Source organism: Copadichromis virginalis, linkage group LG3, assembly GCF_057382275.1.
Source record: "Copadichromis virginalis isolate Kocher_CV1m ecotype Utaka linkage group LG3, C_Virginalis_male_GT1.1, whole genome shotgun sequence".
Classification (NCBI taxonomy): Eukaryota; Metazoa; Chordata; class Actinopteri; order Cichliformes; family Cichlidae; genus Copadichromis; species Copadichromis virginalis.
In genome coordinates, this window is record NC_140620.1 from 37,215,261 (window position 1) to 37,235,606 (window position 20,346).

Here is a 20,346-nt window from a genome sequence, read left to right on the forward strand (position 1 = left end):
CTCCAGCCTGGATGAGTCCTTCTTTGCTGTGCTGCTCCCCCAGCACACCACAGCATAGAAAAGTACTCCAGCAACCACCGACTGGTAAAACATCCTCAGGAGCTTCCTGCAGATGTTAAAAGACCTCAGCCTCCTGAGGAAGTACAGTCGGCTTTGGGCTTTTTTATACAGGTGCTCTGTGTTGTATGACCAGTCCAGTTTATTGTCCACCCACAGCCCGAGGTACTTGTACTTGTTGACAACCTCCACCTCCTCCCCCTCTATCGGAACCGGCAGTGGACCTTCTCTGGACCTCCCGAAGTCCACAACCAGTTCCTTAGTCTTTGAGGTGTTGAGTTGCAGGTGGTTTGTGTGACTCCATGCGACAAAGTTCCTCACCAAACTTCTGTACTCCTCTTCCTGATCATCCCAGATACACCCCATGATGGCCGTGTCATCTGCAAACTTCTGAATATGGCATAATTCAGAGTTGTAGCAGAAGTCAGAGGTGTACAGGGTGAAGAGAAGAGGGGACAGCACAGTTCCCTGTGGTGCTCCTGTGCTGCTGACCACTGTGTCAGACGTGATGTCCTTCAGCCTGACGTACTGTGGTCTGTCGGTGAGGTAGTCGGAGATCCAAGCCACCAGGCAGGGGTCCACCTCCATCCTGTTCAGTTTTTCCTGAAGTATACAGGGCCGGATGGTATTAAAGGCACTGGAAAAGTCAAGAAACAGGATCCTGACCGTGCCTTTTCCCCCATCCAGGTGTGAGTGGGCTCTGTGTAGGAGGTACAGGATGGCATCCTCCACTCCAACACCCGCCTTGTATGCAAAGTGTAGTGGGTCCTGGGCATTTTGTACGTGTGGTCGGAGGAGGTTGAGGAAGAGCCGCTCTAGAGTCTTCATAAGATGTGACGTCAGTGCCACCGGTCGGAAGTCATTCAGCTCATTAGGCCGGTTCCTTTTGGGGACCGGGATGATGCAGGATGTCTTCCATAGGGCGGGCACTCTCCCCAGTCGCAGACTGACATTGAAGACTCGTTGTAGCAGCTCCCCAAGTTCAGCAGCACACGCCTTTAGCATCCTAGGACACACCTTGTCTGGGCCTGCTGCCTTTCTGGGGCGAAGCTTCCTCAGTTGTCTCCTGACCTGATCCACTGTGACACTGGGAGATGTTTGGGAGGAGGGGAGGGGGGGAGATGTCTTGCTGCTGAGAGAGGGATTGGAGGAGGGGGGTGTCATGGTGTCAGGAAGCGGGGGAAGCGAGGGAGGTAGGAGAGTGGGGAGAGGACTCTGTAGTGAAGGTGAGGGTGAGGGTGGGGGGGTTGTGGGCTGGTCAAACCTGTTGAAGAAGTTGTTGAGTTCGTTTGCCATTGGTTCAAACAGTTGTCAAATCGGGCTGTCAGCTGTGAACCAACCTGATTTCTGCACAACACAAAATGACAAAAAGCAGGTAAAAACTCCAAAACACAACGGAAGTGCTCCAGGACGCTAGGGGCAGTGTTGAGCTTTTCTCTGAGCAAAGCACACTGACTGTTCGCTAACATCTGATTAAAAACAAACAAACAAAAAAAAACAACAGTTTGCACATTACCTTTAATATAAAGTGTGGTTGTTCTATCCTTGCAGGTGTTTTCTGGCTGCAACACGTTGTCACTCCCAAACAGAGATGGGCAGTAACGTGTAATTCGATTACTTTTTTCAAGTAATGAGTAAAGTAAGGGATTACTATTGCAAAAAAGGTAATTAGATTACTGTTACTTTCCCGTAAGCATGCTGCGTTACTGCGTTACTAAAACTGTGATTTTTTGCGAGAATGTCTCATGACAATGACGAAGCGAGTGCGACGTTCGTGACAACAGCTGTGTGCAGATCAACAATGGATAATATATCGAGTGCGGGAGAGAGTATGAGCGTGCAGCATGTAAAGCGTGGAAGTACTGACCTTATTTTGAGTTTGATTCCATGAAAAGTGACAAAAACATTAGCGTCCGTTGTGCGTGGGAAGAAAACTTCTTTTTACAGCAAAAAAAGGTAAATGGCCTGTATTTGTATAGCACCCTAAGGACCCCAAAGCGCTTTACACATTCAGTCATCCACCCATTCACACACACTGGTGATGGCAAGCTGCATTGTAGCCACAGCCACTCTGGGGCACACTGACAGAGGCGAGGCTGCCGGACACTGGCGCCACCGAGCCCTCTGACCACCACCAGTAGGCAACGGGTGAAGTGTCTTGCCCAAGGACACAACAACCGGGACTGACCGAGCCGGGGCTCAAACCGGCAACCTTCCGATTACAAGGCGAACTCCCAACTCTTGAGCCACGATCGCCCCCTAAAACCCCTAAGCTTCCAAGCAAGCACCGAGTGCACTACGACGTAATGGGAAATTCACCGAGAAACTCGCAGATTCTTCCACCGACTGCTGCGGCACACCTGCACCACGGCAAACCTCCGTCTACCCCACTCCTGCTATACAGGTGAAAATAGAGCAACAGGACCGCGAGTCTTTGATTTTATTTATTTTCTGCTGTGTTTTACTTGCATCTATTTGAAAGAGTGAGTGTAAAAACAAAAAAATATATTTTATGTGCTGGAATGTGCAGAAAATAGGTTTAAATGTTAAACAAATTTCTTCCAGTCAGAGAATGTTGCATATAATTTAATGTTTGCTTGATGCATAAAGTTACAAGATTAAAACTAGTAAAACAAGTTAAAAAAAGAGACTTTTCCATTTGATTACATTTTGTATGATGGATTATGCAGAAAAAGTAGAATTGGGCTGAAAGATCTATCGCTTTATCACCTATTCAGGTTGTAAATCGTGTTTTTAAAAAGTAACTAAGTAACTAAGCACTTCTGTTGTGTTTTGGAGTTTGTACGCGTTTTGGAGTTTGCACGTGCTTTGTCTCTAGGGACCACTGTAGAATACCTACATGAGGCCCTAGATAATATAAATATAGACACACACACACACCTAACTAACCACTCACTCTTAGATTGATTTAAGACTCATGTTATTATTGGGCAATAGCATGTCACTAAGCTCCCTAACTACTAATACATTTTTTTCTTTTTTGGTGGCTTCATAATGTGCTAATAATCTCCTTGCAAGCTGTGATCATCCTCAGAATCAGCTCAGATCCAGTTCATGTAAAAAACTTAATGTCTGCGTATTTTCAACTGCTCGAATAACATAACAAGGTAGTGACATGATTTCAGAGAAACGAGGCGTCGTTCACGTGATATTCTGAAAAACTGACAGGCTGCAGGCCTCCACACAGGCTTCATTTGGACACGCCCACTTTACTCCACACAGACCTCGGGGCTTCAGTGTCAGACGTAACATCACTAATTTCAGGTGATACATCATGAAGCTCACTGAGAGAAGGCCAAGGGTTCACAGCACTGTCAATAAGCAAAGGCTTCTTTCAGGAATCTAAAGTATCAAACTTTTTTAGACTTATTTTTTCTTTGCTACATAATTGTATATATCTGACTTCATATATTTGATGTCTTCAGTTTGAATCTACGATGTAGAAAGTAGTAAAAATAAAGAAAAACCATGAAATGAGAAGGTGTGTCCAAACTTTTGACTTGTAGTTTATGTTATAAAGTTGTGGTTTTTTTATTCCAGATTTTTCACTGTGGTGATTACTGTGTATTTGGATCACCACGTTTAATCTTTCTCACTGATTTTGTTACAAAACTTAAACAGAGAACAATATTACTGAATGAAATGTGTCCAACTTACATGATACAGTCAGTGTGATGATGTCACTGCAGACTGAAAGACTCACGGTGCAGCAGCTGTATCCTCCACTGTCAGACTCAGTAGCTCTGCTGATATTGTGTTCAGATGTTGGCGGTAGGATTAACTTGTCTTCTCTCCATACAAACAACTGACTTCCTTCACATCTGACAGTGACTGTCTCACTGATGTAGATCTGAGGCCAGGATGGTTGGAGGATCACAGTGGGCTTATTGGGAACTGTTCACATAAACACATCAAGTTAGAGATTGATGGAAGCATAAAGTCATTTTGAAGCTGAACTGATTTTTATTGCTGCTGTTAAGAGTCAAAAGATTTACTGCATCCTGGTGACATTTGGACTTGAAAACAATAAGATGTGTTTTTATGAAACAAATTAAAGCAAAACCACAGAGTGACTGCACAGACCTGCAGGATTTAACTGACTCATTGTTTATAAACTGATTTTATATCTTAAATAAAACGATGCACAAACAGAGAGACGGGATGTGATTTAAAATGGTGCATGAAATATGAAATATCAGAGCAAAATTATACATATTATGTAAATGTGAAGATAAGAAAAAGAAATATTTCTCACCTTCAGCATTAATGTAGAAGAGAGTATTGAGGACTGCAGTAAAGATTAAACATCATCAGGATCAAACTGACAGAAAATCAAACTCAAAATGAACTAAAGTATTTTTTTAAGAAAATTTTTTCACATGACACAGTTACTGCTCATCAGAAGGTTTCTGTGCACATAAACTATAATTTAGTAACAAGTTGGAAACAAAAAAACAGTTTTCAAATTATTAGTAGCATAAAATACTATGAATATATGAACTTGTACACAACAGTGAGTCAAGTGCAACAAGCAGCGATGTATCCAACACGATACTCCAGACTAAACTGAACCAAGGAACCAGCCAACATTTGTCTGTAACTATCATAAACATCACAAATATGCTTTGTTCAAACTCTCACATAAACACTTCAAACCAGTGATACACTCTAATTCTCACACATGAGAAACACTTTCATTAATCAGTGCCATTCAAACAATGTCACAAATGTACTTACACAATAACCCCGTCATGCAGAGCAAAGAGTGCCCCATCCTCACATCCAGCCCTGCTGCACTCTGATCCTCAGCTGATCTCAAACACTTTGACTTTACATCAATAATAAAAAGAGAAGCTGCATTTAATACAGATAAGACCAGAGTGTTTCTTCTGACTGTGGCCTCTCTGTGCTTCCTTTCCTTTTATACAAACCTCAAACAGCTCCTGTAGCTTTGACCACAGCAGTTGTGTGACGTGTTCACATTTCCTGTCCACTGCAAACATGCAGGCTTGCTTCTTGTGTTTGCTTCTTACCTTCTGTTGTTTCAGGTCAGGTGACATATTTTACCAGCTCATAATTATGTTTTATTCTCAGAGACTTTTATGTGATTTGTGCAGTGTGCTGTGGATCATCATAATGTTGGAATATTTTATCTTGAGTCATCTTATCAACCAGTGTTTCTGAACATCCACAGACATTTATTGTGCGATACATGAATGCTGTCTTCCCAAAATGTGTTGTTCTCAGTTTCAGGCCACCACACTCACTCACTCTCCAGGATTATGCACAGACAATGATCTTAAAATATTTAATTTGGTTTTATCTGCTTTCAATATCATATGAAATATCACTCATTTGAAGGTACCAGTGTTCACATTTTGAAGTGACAAGACCAATAGTTTGAAAGAGGAGTGAAAGAGGCCGTCTATGCCCACTGTGAATGACGATCATTGACCAGAAGTGGTGGATTATGGCATCAGCTGTCAGTCACCTTCTTTCCTCAGGTGACCATAAAATTTCACATGATAGGGTGAGGCAAGCTCTCACCCTGATCTCACCCAAAATCTCCAGTGGTAATCTCTGAATAAGTCAAAAAAATTTAAATTCTGAGTTCCCAGATGTCGGATGCTTTTTCAGTGAATGCCCCCTCAGCTCGGATTTTCCACTCGGAAAGTCTGAGCAGACAAACATACAGTGAGTTAGTCCAAAAACGTTTAGGTCCATAATGACGCACATCTTTTTTCACACATTGGCTCATGGGATAACACACATGATTAAAAATGGGTGTATAAGGGACAATCTCCCACTAAGATTAAACACTCGGGACTCTCCACCCTTTGCTTTTAGAAGTGAAGAAGCCTCTTAGATGAGAGGTGAGACGTCTTCAAGAAACCTAAGGAAGTTTAGTGACTTTCTTTCCAAACTCCTTAGACAACCATGACCTGGATGACTGAGAACCTACACAGATATTAAACAATAAGACAAATGGGTGGCACAGAGGTACAGTGGTTCGTACTGTTACCTCACAGGAAGAAGTTTGTGGGTTTGAATCCACCAGCTGGGCTTTTTGTGTGGAGATTGCATGTTCTCCCTCCACCTGTCTGGGTTCTCTCCAGCTACTCTGGCTACTCTGTTAGTCTCCTCTATATGAGCCTACAGTGTACCTCAGGTTTCACTCGATCAAAACACATGGCAATGGCCATTGTCAATATACAGTCTGTAGTATCAATCACAGGAAAAGCACACAAACACAGCCTCCATCCTTCATTCTCAAAAAGTTGATTCTGATCATCTGGATGTAGTTTTCAGTGAGAAATACTTTTCTTCACTCATCCAAGTGACTCCTTCAGTCTCAGCTGACTGCAGGTTTCCCAACATTATAAACAGTGCTGTTTATAATGCTTCACATAAAAGTACTGACCCTTGTATGTGAAGTAGGTGGAATGAAGACACAATTCCAACAGCAAACACACTTGGTCGGTGCTGAGAGTGGTCCTGTTGCTGAGGTTGGGGTCATCTTGTAATCTCTTACAAACTACCTCCACTGCTCCAGTGACTGGAACACAAGTCCATTGTGTTATCTACCTTCATAATAACATCTCGTACCCTCTTAACAAAATCCAAGGTGTTCTGGATGTGGTGTTTAGACTGCCTATCAACGGGTTGAGGATTAAAGCCAGCTATAACTTTGAGATGTTATAGGTGACCAATTGGATCATACAGACAATTGGTCTTAAAGGCGCAGCGTTCATTAAAACATACAGACTTGGTGTGGCTTCCCCTGGGTATAGACTGTGGAATGAGGTCAGGTCAATAGCTTTGTGCTCTTATAACTGCTTCAGACAATCAATCAGCCTCTTTGCTTAACCACAACCTGGGTCTCGTTTCAGGGCCTCATAAGTATTTTGTCACTGACTAGTGCCAAACTCCATCCTACATCCTGTCACTTTCTTACAAAGGTTATGATTAAGGTTTGTTGCAGTATCATCTACACTTACTCACAAACATGTTGATATCCAAGTGTTTTATATTGTTTAACAGCATGTGTGTTTCTCCATCCCTCCACTTTTCTGTGGGAAAGGAAAAATACATTAAGACTTAATGTCCTGTTTTTCGCTTATTTGTAGCTTATACGTTGAAGTAAGTGCAGTGTTTCAGTACATATCAATATTTTAAGAGTTTATAATGCTTCAAGATATAACGTCTAATAAAGCCTAAAAACTTGGGGACTCTGTGATACTGCAGATTCCAGCAGGATAGGGCTGTTCAATATAACGATATGTATCGGATGACGATATAAAAACGTCTATCGTTTCATATTACAGCAATATTTTTTTCATCGTTTTAATGGCCACTATAGTGGCTTTATTCATTTCTTAAAGTTCTCTCTTTCTCTTATATTTAATATAACCACACTACGGACGGACAAGCGCCTGTTTTTAAGTGTTGTTGTTACCAAAACTGCGTGGCTCCGCTCTCCGCCAGTTTGTTTTCCACGCGAACCTTTCACAATAAAGCTCAAGACTTTTCAAAATAAACTGATTCACGTGGAAAAAGTATGCAGAGAGTTTACGGATGAGAAGCAAAAAAGATCCGTCAGGTGCTAAAAAATAAACCTTGGCCGTTACAACTTATGTCTAAAAATGTATGGTTTCATGCATCGGTTAAAACACTCATTCCAGGTAAAGGACGCCCAGCTGGAAACACTTCATGCAAGTTGAGTTGCCTGAGATTCATAGAATTTACAGAAAATGTTAAATTTTTGGGATTTATATCGTCGTCAGGATGATAAATGTCTAATATCAGGATATGAGATTTTGGTCAAATAGCACAGCCCAGCAGACAGTTTGGAGTCAAACACTGACGTCATCATCACAGGTGTAGGAACCATTTCTGTAACAGCAGCCAAACAGACACATTAGTATCAGTAGGTTTACTGGCTCCTCTGCTGGTTACAAAGCAGTGATTATACTTTGGAGTTTTGTGTTATACTGTGAGGAACTGACCTGTTTGGAAGTTGCAGTAAGAAGAAAAACATGTCTGTATATGATGTTGTGGACAGAGAGAGTGATGGATGATTTTATTTATCTCAGAGATAAATGAACATTTACAGCACGTCCATGCAGAGACTCTTAAAGACATGAGCGTGAGAAACAAGCTTTTCACCGTTTCTCTTGATGCCCACATGCTTTATTTATTCTTTAGTCCAGCATGTGTCATCACCACAATAAAGCTACTTTTAACCTGTTTTCACACATTGTCATACCTGCACATTTCCACTCTGCTGTGTTGAAAGATGAACGTTAGATTCAGGCTGAAACCACAGGCTGCATTTCCTCTTTTCTTGGAGGCCCAGACAGAAATTTTGTGGTGTCTGATTTTCAGCAGATAAAAATAAACCAAAAACAGTCTTTTACACACATGCAGTCATCACAGTCTGTTCGGAGGGGGGTGGGGGATATTAAAGGGTGACCTGAACCACTAGACATGTCATATGTAGCCATTTGTCAATTACTATTATTCTGAAACATCATCACTCCCCTCTTTCTTCTTTGTGTGTGTGTGTGTGTGTGTGTGTGTGTGTGTGTGTGTGTGTGTGTGTGTGTGTGTGTGTGTGTGTGTGTGTGTGTGTGTGTGTATGAAGATTTGTGAAGTTGTGCCTTTAATCTTCATAATATCAAAACCCCTGAAACACCAGCAAAGTGCACCATGGTGAGACTCAGAATCGAAACATTACAGCAAAGCTGAATACACTAGTGTAGATAACACCTGTCAGTGTGGTAAATTGTGCTTAGAGAGCATCTGCATCCCATAAGACCAAGAAGCCAAGAGCAGGGCTGTGCAGAGAGGTTTAAAGGGGCGGGTGCTCAAAGTTAAAAAGGGGCACATTGAACCAGGCTGAATAACAACAACACACATTCATCAAGAATCTAATATGGGCAACAAGGCAAAGCAAACGTAGCCGATGCTTTACCTGATGGGTACAATGTTGCTGTTGAGGGGTTGCTGTGGATAGTGCTGGAGGGCAGGGCTGTGTTGATCTGAGACTGTAGACATTCAAAACTCCACAGGAGAGATGGTAGCTGATTAAACAAGTGTCATGAGATAATAACTAAATGCAAAGATTGGTGACAGCGCTTGAAACCATGAGGACACAAAAAACTGTGAGAAATAATTTAGGCTCTGCCTGTGAATCACTCTTTGCTTCTCTTCTTCCTTCCATCCCATCATTTCATATATCACTCTCCACTTGCTATGTGAGAACAAGGCACAACTTGCTATTGCAATAAACTATAATCTAATTATCCACACCTAACAACTCTTGCACTTAATCTATAATAAAATGATGACAGAAAAATGTTATAGCCCTGCCTTTAGTAGCCTCACACAGCTCCTGCTGTTTCCTCCTCATGTCCTTACCAGGCATGTCTGGACAATGTTATATCATGAGTAATATTTTTTTTTTTAAATCCATCTAAATAAAACACACACATGCACGCACACACAGGGACATTTTAGACCTTCTTCAGAATACTGTATATACTATGGGCATCATGGTGCTGATCCAGAATCCTTACATTATTATTTATTACTAGAGCTACAATAATAAAGCAATGAGGAGGGGGAAGTAATAAATATGAAATAATGTCATTAATATTATCATTATTTAAGCAGCGGAGGCATGTGTTCCATTTGTTTCACTATCCACTCTGTGCAGGGCAAAGCTTATTTTTACTGCTGTAAAATCCAAATTTTGTCTTATTTAAAATATAAATCTAATATAATCTGCTTCTTAATGTATGTTCTTTAAAATACAGCGTGTATTTTTAATATATTATAATTATAATAATGCATAATTATGTGGACATGCATATTAGATCGTTTTTTAGTGAAATATAATCCCCCCAGAAAGGCAGGAAAAGCCCGGAAACTTACTTTAAAACTAAATATGTTTCTAAATACTTTAAAACTAAATATGTTCCCTAAAACGGTGACAGAGCTACAGACCCATGACAGCCTTACACAGGTAGCCAGCAGCTATGACCAGCACTACTTGTGCAGTTAATAAAAGGACAGGTAATGTTTGTCACGCTGTTGCACACACAGCACGCTCGTTTGTTTCAGTTCGTCAGTTACAACAAGACATCTTACCAACGTGTACGTAATAAGCTAATACTCCTGGGTGCTACACACTACAGTGTGCGCTGTACACCTACTTACTGGGTTTGTCGCATCAGTCTGTGTCTCTGAGTTAACTTGTGTTTCTCCTACAGCTCCGGACCGGAAAAAATGCGCGTGCTCTTTGTGAGCTCGTTCCCGGCTCGTGACTGATGAAAGCCAGATCCTTTTATTTAGCAAAACTGTGATCAATAGTTAAATATTATTGTTGAGGGGCACAGACAGGACTCCGCACGCACACACACATAAAAAAAAAATATATATATATTTTTTTTAAAAAGCTGCCTCAACAAAAGGGCACTTTGGGCACCCATCAGGAACGGGGCGGGTGCTCAAGCCCCTCTACCACCCCCCCTCTGCACGTGCCTGGCCAAGAGCACCAGCATGCTGTGTGAGAAACATGGATGAAAGTCAGAACACCTCTGGCGTCTTGCCCACAGTCTTGTGGGTTCATGTGGCTAGTGGGTCCTCTCTGTGGCTGACTGGCTGTTAACCCAGTGAGTGAGATTCTCCTGCTGCTCCGACCATATCGCTTTGCTGTACTGAAGGACAGTGCTGCAGCCATGTAGCTCTGCTCATCTCACATGTGGCCTTCTCAGGACTATGGAGGTTGTGGCGGGGCGTGGCTTGCAGTGCCGTGCAGGGAAGGCGGATGCACCTACACGGCATCCACAATCATGCCCCGCTGACTGAAGTATTGCACTGGGTCCTGTGATTGGGGTTGTTGTTGATATGTGTGCTAAATTTGTCCACCCCTACAAACAGTCGCGTGTTAGAGAGCACAGCTCATGCAGTGAAAACCTTGTGTGCTGTCCATGGTGCTGAAATAATAACAGTATAATGAATTTAACATCACTATTTGTTAGTCGTGTTCAATAATACAAGATTTGGTATCAATCTGATACCAAGTAAATACAGGGCCTGTATCGCTGATACTTATATTAGTACCAATACTTTTTAATAATTAAGGTACATGATCATTGTCACTAGTTCTGAGTCTGACATGGGAAATATGGGACAAGGAACTATATCTGTATATCCACACTGACACTTAACTTTATTTACCATGAGCCCACCCGCTGGTGGGCTCATGGTAAATAAAGTTAAAGTTTTTTTTTTCTTCAAACCTCTTCCACCCACTTGATTAGCAGTGGTTGATGAAAGCTGCAAATTTATGGAGCCCCGCAAGGGACAAAAAGAGAAAAAAAATTAAGATGAACTAAGATTAACTTTTGTGAGATCTTACTAACTAACATCACACTTATTCATAGCATGCATAGATGGTTCAGAGAGCAACTTAGGGGTTAGTATCTTACCCAAGGATACTTGGCATGCAGACTGGGGGAGCCAAGGATCGAACTGATCAGTAGATGACCTGCTCTTCCTCCTGAGCTACAGCCACCCCCTGTTCTTCTGAGGAAAGAAATGCTGGCAGCTCTGCTCTGTGTGGCAGGTTAAATATATTGGCAATGTTGAGGTCTTATTGAGTCAGTAGAGGGCGCTCTGGTGCCGTTGTGAATTCAACAGACAGCCTGCAGCAGACTGTGCATGTGCAGCACAGCAGTAAATAAAAAAGCTTCCCAGATTTGGCTACATCTGTGACTTCAGTAACACTTTAAATACCAGTGAGCATTAGTGATGTATAAGCAAATATTTCCTTAATCTCTCATAAAGCTTTTCTCCTCCATTACTACACTTTAGTGTGTAATTTATAAACACGGGCAACCACATTGTTCTTTATTAAAAATATGTATGTTATATGCTTAAGTAATGTCTGATGTTATAAATGATGATGTAATGATTTTTAAATAAAGTATTACATGAAGTACAAACCTATTACTATGGTTCATGGGGTCATTTTGAATTAACATTTGGACAACAGAAAATGTTATAGACTAAATTTAACATTACAGTCTCCTGTAGTGGAAGCTGCTGTTAACCTCTTGTTGTTAGTTTGGGATGAATCTTACACACTGAACCAAAATCAACATAAAACATTCAAATGTAAAAAGAATTTACTCTCTACCTTCTAACTATACACGTAGAAAATTATAAATTAGGAAAAAAAAAACAGAAAAAAATACATGAAACATATTTATTGCATTTAAATTCATACAGTACCAATCATATCATTTGTATCAATTTAGACCAATAAAGATATTTGTTGTTGCCCATACCAGCACGTCCTAATGTGAGTCGTCCTATCAGATACTAAAGATCACGTTTCAAACTTTCTTCTTACTGCTCTTGAAAAAGTCTTTAACAAAAGTTTTAAGAATGAATATAAGAAATACCTGACTATAACGTACAAAACTCAAATATGAATATACCTCCATTTACTTTTTGCTATAAGTAAGTATATGATATTATGATGTAATATTGTAACTGTACATAAAGCTGAGCATGTCTGATATTTGGGCAGCAGAGGAGCAAGAGTGGCTTCATAAAAAGCTTCTTCTTGGCTTTGCTGCTACAGCTCTCCTCACTGACCTGTAAGACAAGCACAAAGAGACAAAGTGATTTCCAACATGTAAAGATATTATGAGCTGAAGACATTTAATAATGTGAAGAATAAATCAGCCTGCATGGCAGCAGAATTACTGAGAGAGCTTCCTGATGTGACTTCAGAATAAACTGCTGCATCAGCTGCAGGACTTGATGTTCCTGTGAATGAAGAGAAGATCATTGAAAACAATAATATCATTAACCAGGAGGAAACTGGATGTCTCCACTGATGCAAAGATAAAACTAGATTTTATTAACCAAGTAATTAGTACGCATGAAAACCTAAATACAAATATTAATATAAACAGATTTACATTTTAGGAGCAGATAAACATGTTGAACAATATTCAGTGGAGATGATGGCAGACTTTGCTCACCTTTGTTTTTCTTGGCTTTTTCTTTTTTGGGCTGTTTGACCTCAGCATACATCAGACTGTCCTCTAAAAGAGACGTCAGAGCTCAGGACACATTTGTTCAGCACAGATATGATACAAACATGTTGAATACATATGGACTTTAAACTTTTTACAACTACAGGGAAAGAAATCTAAGTAAAAATCATTTGTTGCCTGTGACACTTCAGCTTTGCATGTGTGTGTTTTGTGATTGAGGTCTGGGTCAGAATCTGTGGATGCTGTGATTCAGTAAAGCTGAAACACTGATCAGTAAGTGAATAACTAAACTCCATGTTGACCTATAATTACCTGCAATATAATGATGTGATGACACGTTCAAGTACAAACACTGAATGAGACTGTTGTGACTGTACCTGCAGCTCCTGTCTTCACATTAGTGTAAACAGCACTCTGCTCTGGTTTATGATGCTTCCCTGTGAAGATGATCGAATCCACAAAGAAATTTAATTAATACATTTTTAAACATTTCAAAAACTTTCCAGGCTTTTCTTCTACATTCTATATGTTTTGTGTACTCACACTTATTTCCAAAGTTTTCCAGTTCAATATTAGAGTAAATGACATCTGGGGGTTTATCTGCACCTGAAATGTTCATATTTTAGTTACACAATTGTAAACCAATGACATGGTGCCAGTTACCTTAAATTAAAAGACTGTTTCATCTCTAGCTGCTCTGTGCTTTTCACATGATGTCCTGCACCAGTGTTTCAGTGGCTCACACATGAAAACCAACATGACAGATTTTTCAAAGATAAATGAAAAAACAGAAAAACCTTTTACAGAGTTTCATTAGTTGTGTTTAAATCAACAACAGGACTATCAGATATTTTCAGAGCATGAACCCATCATGGTGTTACTGTTTGTGTTGTTCTGATATGAAACAACAACATTTGTGGATTCTTTCAGTCGAGTTAAAGATACAATCAGGTTGTAAAATCCTGTTTGTTTCTGATCTTTTGTGCATGTAGTCAGTTGGTTATTTGGATGAAACTGAACCTAAGAAATGTTCCTGTCAATGGAGACTGAATGAAGAGTCAATATTAATAATGATAATAAAGATCGGTTTAAGTGCTGACCACTTACTCGAGGTCTCAGTGTCAGTCATTTCCTGTTTTATTCTCCCCTGTATCTTGTGTCATTCTGTTAACATGTTTTCCATTAGTAACTAAAACACAGTTTTCAGGGTTTTCCATCAGATCCAGTAGTACCATTTTAGTATTTACTCAGCCGGAGTTCCAAGTGATCCGAGGTGATCCCAAAATGTGACGTCAATAGAGTACATGCCACCAACTGACTGGTCAGTGGCATCACTTGATGAGTTACGAGAGCGTCTTGTTGATAAAATAAAAAAGCCATTTTTGAAACCCGGCAACCCAGAAATGGCTACACAAGCAACACCGTGGCCCCGAGTCTATAGAAAGCCACAGACCGAGCAGCAGGTATATCATCGCCGTGATGTTCACCTTTGTTGAATCATTTGTGACAAATACTAATTAAGTCATGGGGTGCTCGACCACGTCACTATGACGATGACCACACACATTAGGTGGTACTTGAGCGTGATGGAAAACCAGTCGATCTGAGTAATTACTAATGGAAAAGAGGCGTTAGTTAGTTAGTTAACACCTGTTACTCATCATCTCATTATCATGTGTTTTATAAACTGCCTCAGTTTTCCTTTGCTTTGTCACATCTTTCCTCATAGTTTGTTTTCCTAAGAATTGTAGAAATGTGGTTTCCAACTTTTATTTAAATTTGGATTTGTACTGAGTTTAATTTCTACAATAAAGTCATCATTTAGTTTAGTAACCCTGAAAGATTCCTAATGTAATATGAATAATAATAAAAACAGAAAAGAGGCTCTTACACTTGGACTGTCTGCAGCGATACAACAAGAGCAGGAGAATAATAATGAGAGAGACTCCACAAACCAGTCCAACAATCAACCACACAGGAGATGAAGAGCTGTCAGCTCCTGACATGGTTACTGTAACACAAAACAGAAATTAATTATTAATAAATTATAATCTTATAAACAAATGCATTTATAAAATAGAGCCAAGTGACTTTGAGACTTAAATCAGACAATCTAATGTTCCTTCTCAGTCATTGGTTTATAAAACTCCATCAGATGTTTTGATCCTGCTCACCTTTAACTGACATCCAGCTCTGTGCTGACTCTCTTCCTGAGTACTGACACTTGTAGAAACCTTCATCAGACTTTGACACTGCAGAGATCTTCAGCTCCCCTCGGGGATCATTTTGAATAAGTTTGTCATTGTGATAGAAAAACACATTGGAAAGTATTTTTTGTGTTCTCAAACTGCAGCTCAGACTAACAGAAGCTCCCTCAGTCACAGGATGAACAGGACTCACCAGGATAGGACCATTACCATCATCTGTGACACAATCACACACAATTGTTTCAGTCAAATCAGCTGGTGCACACTTTGAGAAAAAGCTGACAAACAATAAAAAGAACAGATTGTACAAATGTTCATCATGAAGATCTGATCTTGTGTATTTAAAAACTGCTATTTCTCCAGATAAAATGACTTCACATACAGCAAAGCTGGGACAAATGTTCATGTCACGTCTAAATCATTCAAATCCAAGTAGTAAATGTATAATAACATACTCTGTACAGTGATGTTGACTGCACTGCTGAACTCTCCTGATCCAGACTCACACCAGTACACTGCAGTATCTGACTTTGATGTGTTGATGTCACATGTGGATCCAGTCATTCTCCTACAGTCAGAGAGTCGGCCGTCCTCAGAGAACTTCCTCACTCTCCACTCAGTGAAGTTTCCCTCACAGGTCAGTGAGACAGAGTCAGAGGTGAAGTGTTGCACTCTGTCAGGACTCACTGTGAGAGACGCTGCTGAATGAACATCTGGAAACAACATGCAGTGAAGACACAAAGCTCACAGATGTTAGGATCAACATATCACAGTGGAAATATTCTTTTACTTTAATGTTTAAAGGGCAGTGCTAAAAGACGCAGTGTTCGTATAATTTTCACCTTCAATGCTACCCCCCCCCCAAAAAAAAAACCCCCATCAATTTACATTTTTTTGCTGTTGCATTACTTGAAAAAAGATAAACAGAATCAAACTGACCTGCAGACCAGACAAACTTTGGTTGACTGTGATCAGTGTGATACTCTGGGTCTCCTCTTCCAGCTCTGCACACATATCCTGCTGTGTGTGTCTGTCCATGAATGATGTAGGAGTCCTGTGCAGTCCCACTGCCATCAGGTAGCAGCTCATAACTGGAGGATTTCTCTGATAGATCAGGAACAGCTTTATACCAGTAGAAGCTCCATCCTGCAGACGGATGTTCAACCTCACAGTTCAGAGTTACTGAGGCTCCAGGACTCAGCCATGATGGAGACACAGTGAGGACAGGACGGGGTTCATCTGTTCAACAAAGATTTGCTCTCAATCTTTCATCTCTTAACTCTGAATTCAATGTCACTAAAATGTTGACTCACAAATATTTATGATGAACTTTAAGAGTGAGACTATCTAAACATGTCAAATATCTCAACATGTACTAATAAAAACACATTTTTACAAACTGTTTCTATTTCCAGGTTAAATGAACTATGACTCTACTTACTGTCAGAAACTGTCAGTGTGACTGAATCACTCCACTCTGTTGTTTCATGCTGTGAACTTTTCATTCTGCCCTTACAGCGATAGTTTCCACTGTTGGATGATGAAGCAGATCTAATCCTGTATTCATTTTGATTTGGAGCTTTTATCATGCTGTTTGTTTCCCACTCATAATCCCACTCAGTGTCTCCTCCATGGATCTCACATCTGACAGTGATCGTCTCTCCTCTGTATATCTCAGACCAGTTTGGATACAGAGTCACAACAGGCCTGTTTGAGGCTGTTACTGTTCAAGAAAGTACAATAAAAACACATGAATGTCAAAAATGTTAATGCCTTTTGTTCTTCATCTTCCTCCTTAATCAGGAATTTATCTGACCTCATGTTAAACTGACCAGTTTTCCCAATCCTGACTGACTGGCTGTCCTCTGTGTAGTAAACTGGGTTTCCTCTTCCTCCTCTGCACCTGTAGAGTCCTTCCTGTGAGACACTGATTTGTCCATTTGAGTGGAAAACTGCATCTTGTGTGGTCAGGGCTTCAGAGGATTTCTCATCTCTGTACCAGTAGTATTTCCATCCAGATGATGATGATGGGCTCACAGAGCAGGTCAGGGTCACACTGCCCCCTACTGGAACAGCTGTGTTATCAGCTCTCAGTTTGGCCTTTGGTTTATCTGCAGTTCAGTTTAGACAAAGAACAAAAGTCAATGACTGAATCAAACCAGTTGAAATAACTTGGTGGAAATATGGAAATAATAAATATCACATAACTTTAATGGTGAAGCTGCAACAAACTGTACAACTATCACACAAACACAACACTAATCTTTCATATTTAATTTGCTGCATTTCTAAGTTAAAAACACACATGAGGAACAATCAGTGGATTTAATGTTTCTTAGTGGATGTGGTGGAGCAGCTGAGACAGATTCAGCATTTGTTCTGCATTTCATCTTTCATGTATTAGAGCGGCACAGCAGAGAAGTTACTCTCATATGTTTTGTTCTCTTCACTGTGAATAAAAAGCTGCTGTTCAGGTTTTTGTTGTTGGAATAAAAACTAAACATTTTACTGACCAACATGAAAGACAGTTATAAAGCTGTAAGAAAGAAGAAGTGCTTTTTCCTTATTTAGATACTCTGGATGAAAGATCTTACATGATACAGTCAGTGTGATGATATCACTCCACTCTGAGAAGAAATAGTCCCTTCTGCCCCGGCAGCTGTATCCTCCACTGTCAGACTCAGTAGCTCTGATGATTCTGTATTCATTGGATGTTGGAGGTGTGTTTAACTTGGCTGCTCTCCATTCATACGTCCACTGAGCTCCTTCACCTCCCTGAATCTCACATCTGACAGTGACTGTCTCACCGCTGTATATCTGAGTCCAGGATGGCTGCAGGGTCACAGTGGGCTTACTGGGAACTGTTCACAGGAAAATATCCAGTTAGAGACAAATAGAAACATAAAAATTCTGATGTTTAAAACATGAGAGTAACGTGAGTGAAAAAAATAAACCTCCAACAGGCTACAGGGTTAAACCACACCTCGGGCTAGTCTGACCACTGATAACTGTTTTGATCACGGCCACATCCCACTTAGTAAAATTGCTACAATCAGCACAAAGACAGTCAAAACCAGGCCACAGGCAGGACGGCTTCATCAGGATGCACTGAGATATTTTCAAACACCCTGACCTGTAGCTGGTTTTTGATAGCATACTGTGCTACATGAAGAACTGTATAGCACAGCTGCACAGTAGCACAGAGGAAATAGCTCCACAGGGTTATACAGGTCACCCAGAGGATAGTCGGCCATCCTTTGCCCTCACTTGAAGACCTGCACAGCTCCCGCAGTCTCAGGAACACGAAGAAAATCCTTCAGGATCCATCTCACCCAGGTCATGCACTGTTTGAACGTCTACCTTCAGGCAGACATTTCAGAGCCATAAAGACAAAAACTAACAAACTAAGGAACAGCTTTGATCCCTCAGCCATCACCATGCTGAACGCTGAACAATCAGATCCAACACAACTCTCATATACAGTGTTTACATTGTTACAGCACAGTCTCATGTTTACACCTGCAGGTACGGCTGGTGTTTACATCAACACTGTAACAAAGAAACATTTGTTTTGTTGTCTGTTATTAAAACAAAATCTGAAACTTTTCACTGCAAGGTCTCATTTTTCTTTGGAATTTGAACTTGTGTAGCTAAAACACATTTTTTAAAGGTCTGAATCGTTTTGTTGATGTTTTTTTGGAGAACACATTCTCTGTGAGGGCGAGTCCTTAATCTCACAATTTTGGACTTAAATCAAGAACAAAACTAAATAAATGTTTCTATTTTCCCACATTTCCAAGTAATCTTAATGAACAGAAAACTCATCTAAGGGTTAATAAACTCACAGCTATATGATCTCTTAGTCTGGTAGAAATAAAATAATTAAACTCACGAGTTTCTGTAACTGTGACGTCACTGCTGTCCTCTGTGTAGTAAACTGGATCTCCTCTCCCTCCTCTGCAGTGGTACAGACCTCCTTGTGAGACACTAATAACTCTGTTTGCTTCATTTCCTCTCATGAGCTGAGCTTCAGAAGAGACTGAATCACGTCTGAACCAGTCAAACTTCCAGCCAGCAGAGCCCTCCACAGAGCAGCTCAGTGTCACACTGCCCCCTGCTGGTATGACTGAACTTTGTGCTGTCAGTGTGGCTCTGGGTTTACTTGCTGTTGAAGAAACAAAACCACAAAATTAAATCATCATAAAGAATACATTTCTTACAGCACTAATCACACTTTAAAGATTCACAGAGTAATTTATCTACAAACACAAAGATTAATTAGTTTCCCTGCATGTGACACATTAGACTGTTTAGTCCACTTGCTTATTAATCCTGTTTATTGGTTCTTGCACTCTCGCTACGATCAGCTGATTCCTGTTTGTATCAAAGGAGGAAAATGGTGGTTCAGAAATTACTTTTATTGTTACTGCACAAAGGATGGGAACGATGGTAAAGTGGAGACTGCTGCAGGACAGAAACAACTGCATTAACGTGATCAACTGTTAACACAACTTCAGCTCTTCAAAGTACCTGCACAGACAGTACGCTAACACTAAGCTAGCCAATAACCCAGAGTGATGAATTTCAACAGGTAAGAAACTGATGAGCAGTCAGGCTGCAGCTCCGTTTCTACCTGTTCATGCCTCTACAGTAGAATCACCATGACGACCAATTTAAAGTCTCTTTGTGCTGGTTTTGTGTAAGAACTTTTTTGCTTTACTTTTTTTGAGAAATGATCCCAACACTGATTCCAACAAAGAGGGGAAATACCTCCAACATGCACAAACATTTGACCTCACAGCCTCTAATTAATCTGCATGAATGTCTTTGATATTCTGCTTAGAGATGGTGGCGACTCTCAAAGTGGAGCCAATGAGAATCAATAAATTCTTATCCATTCCCATCCCTACCTGCATGTGACACATTAGACTGTTTAACAAACTAAAGATTTCACTGATTTATCATTCTCTTATCAAACTGTCATC

General features: G+C 40.5%; 2 protein-coding genes across 3 annotated transcripts in view; both read right to left on the reverse strand.

Moving 5' to 3' along the window:
* LOC146714522 (basement membrane-specific heparan sulfate proteoglycan core protein-like) overlaps nucleotides 1–19,388 on the reverse strand; it is a 39,979-nt gene extending 20,591 nt beyond the window's left edge. The window contains exons 1-5 of the mRNA XM_085440136.1: nucleotides 19,254–19,388; nucleotides 17,956–18,222; nucleotides 17,194–17,472; nucleotides 16,853–17,084; nucleotides 7,996–8,014 (exon numbers count right to left, since the gene is read on the reverse strand). Of these exons, the coding sequence (XP_085296262.1) occupies nucleotides 7,996–8,014; nucleotides 16,853–17,084; nucleotides 17,194–17,472; nucleotides 17,956–18,222; nucleotides 19,254–19,380 (924 nt within the window). The 5' untranslated portion in view covers nucleotides 19,381–19,388. The remainder of the gene's footprint in view (nucleotides 1–7,995; nucleotides 8,015–16,852; nucleotides 17,085–17,193; nucleotides 17,473–17,955; nucleotides 18,223–19,253) is intronic.
* On the reverse strand, nucleotides 12,339–16,618 carry LOC146714523 (uncharacterized). 2 transcript variants are annotated; one of them, XM_085450917.1, is made up of 8 exons: nucleotides 16,301–16,618; nucleotides 15,817–16,074; nucleotides 15,329–15,577; nucleotides 15,046–15,165; nucleotides 13,698–13,760; nucleotides 13,532–13,591; nucleotides 13,140–13,202; nucleotides 12,339–12,921 (listed from the first exon to the last, which is right to left on the reverse strand). In XM_085450917.1, exons 2-8 carry the CDS (start codon nucleotides 15,923–15,925, stop codon nucleotides 12,797–12,799), a joined length of 789 nt encoding a protein of 262 aa, XP_085307043.1. In that variant the 5' UTR covers nucleotides 15,926–16,074; nucleotides 16,301–16,618; the 3' UTR covers nucleotides 12,339–12,796. The 2 variants fall into 2 exon arrangements, with proteins under 2 accessions (XP_085307043.1, XP_085307044.1); XM_085450918.1 differs by having other exon boundaries at nucleotides 15,046–15,153; nucleotides 16,301–16,600.
* Nucleotides 19,389–20,346: the final 958 nt, after the last annotated feature.

Coding starts and splice junctions, on each gene's coding strand:
- LOC146714523 (XM_085450917.1), bottom strand. CDS start 15,925: ATGACTGGATCCACATGTGACATCAACACATCAAAGTCAGATACTGCA. Junction 13,592..13,697: donor GGAAAACTTTGGAAATAAGT/GTGAGTACACAA, acceptor TCATCTTCACAG/GGAAGCATCATAAACCAGAG. Junction 12,922..13,139: donor AAAAGCCAAGAAAAACAAAG/GTGAGCAAAGTC, acceptor CTTCATTCACAG/GAACATCAAGTCCTGCAGCT.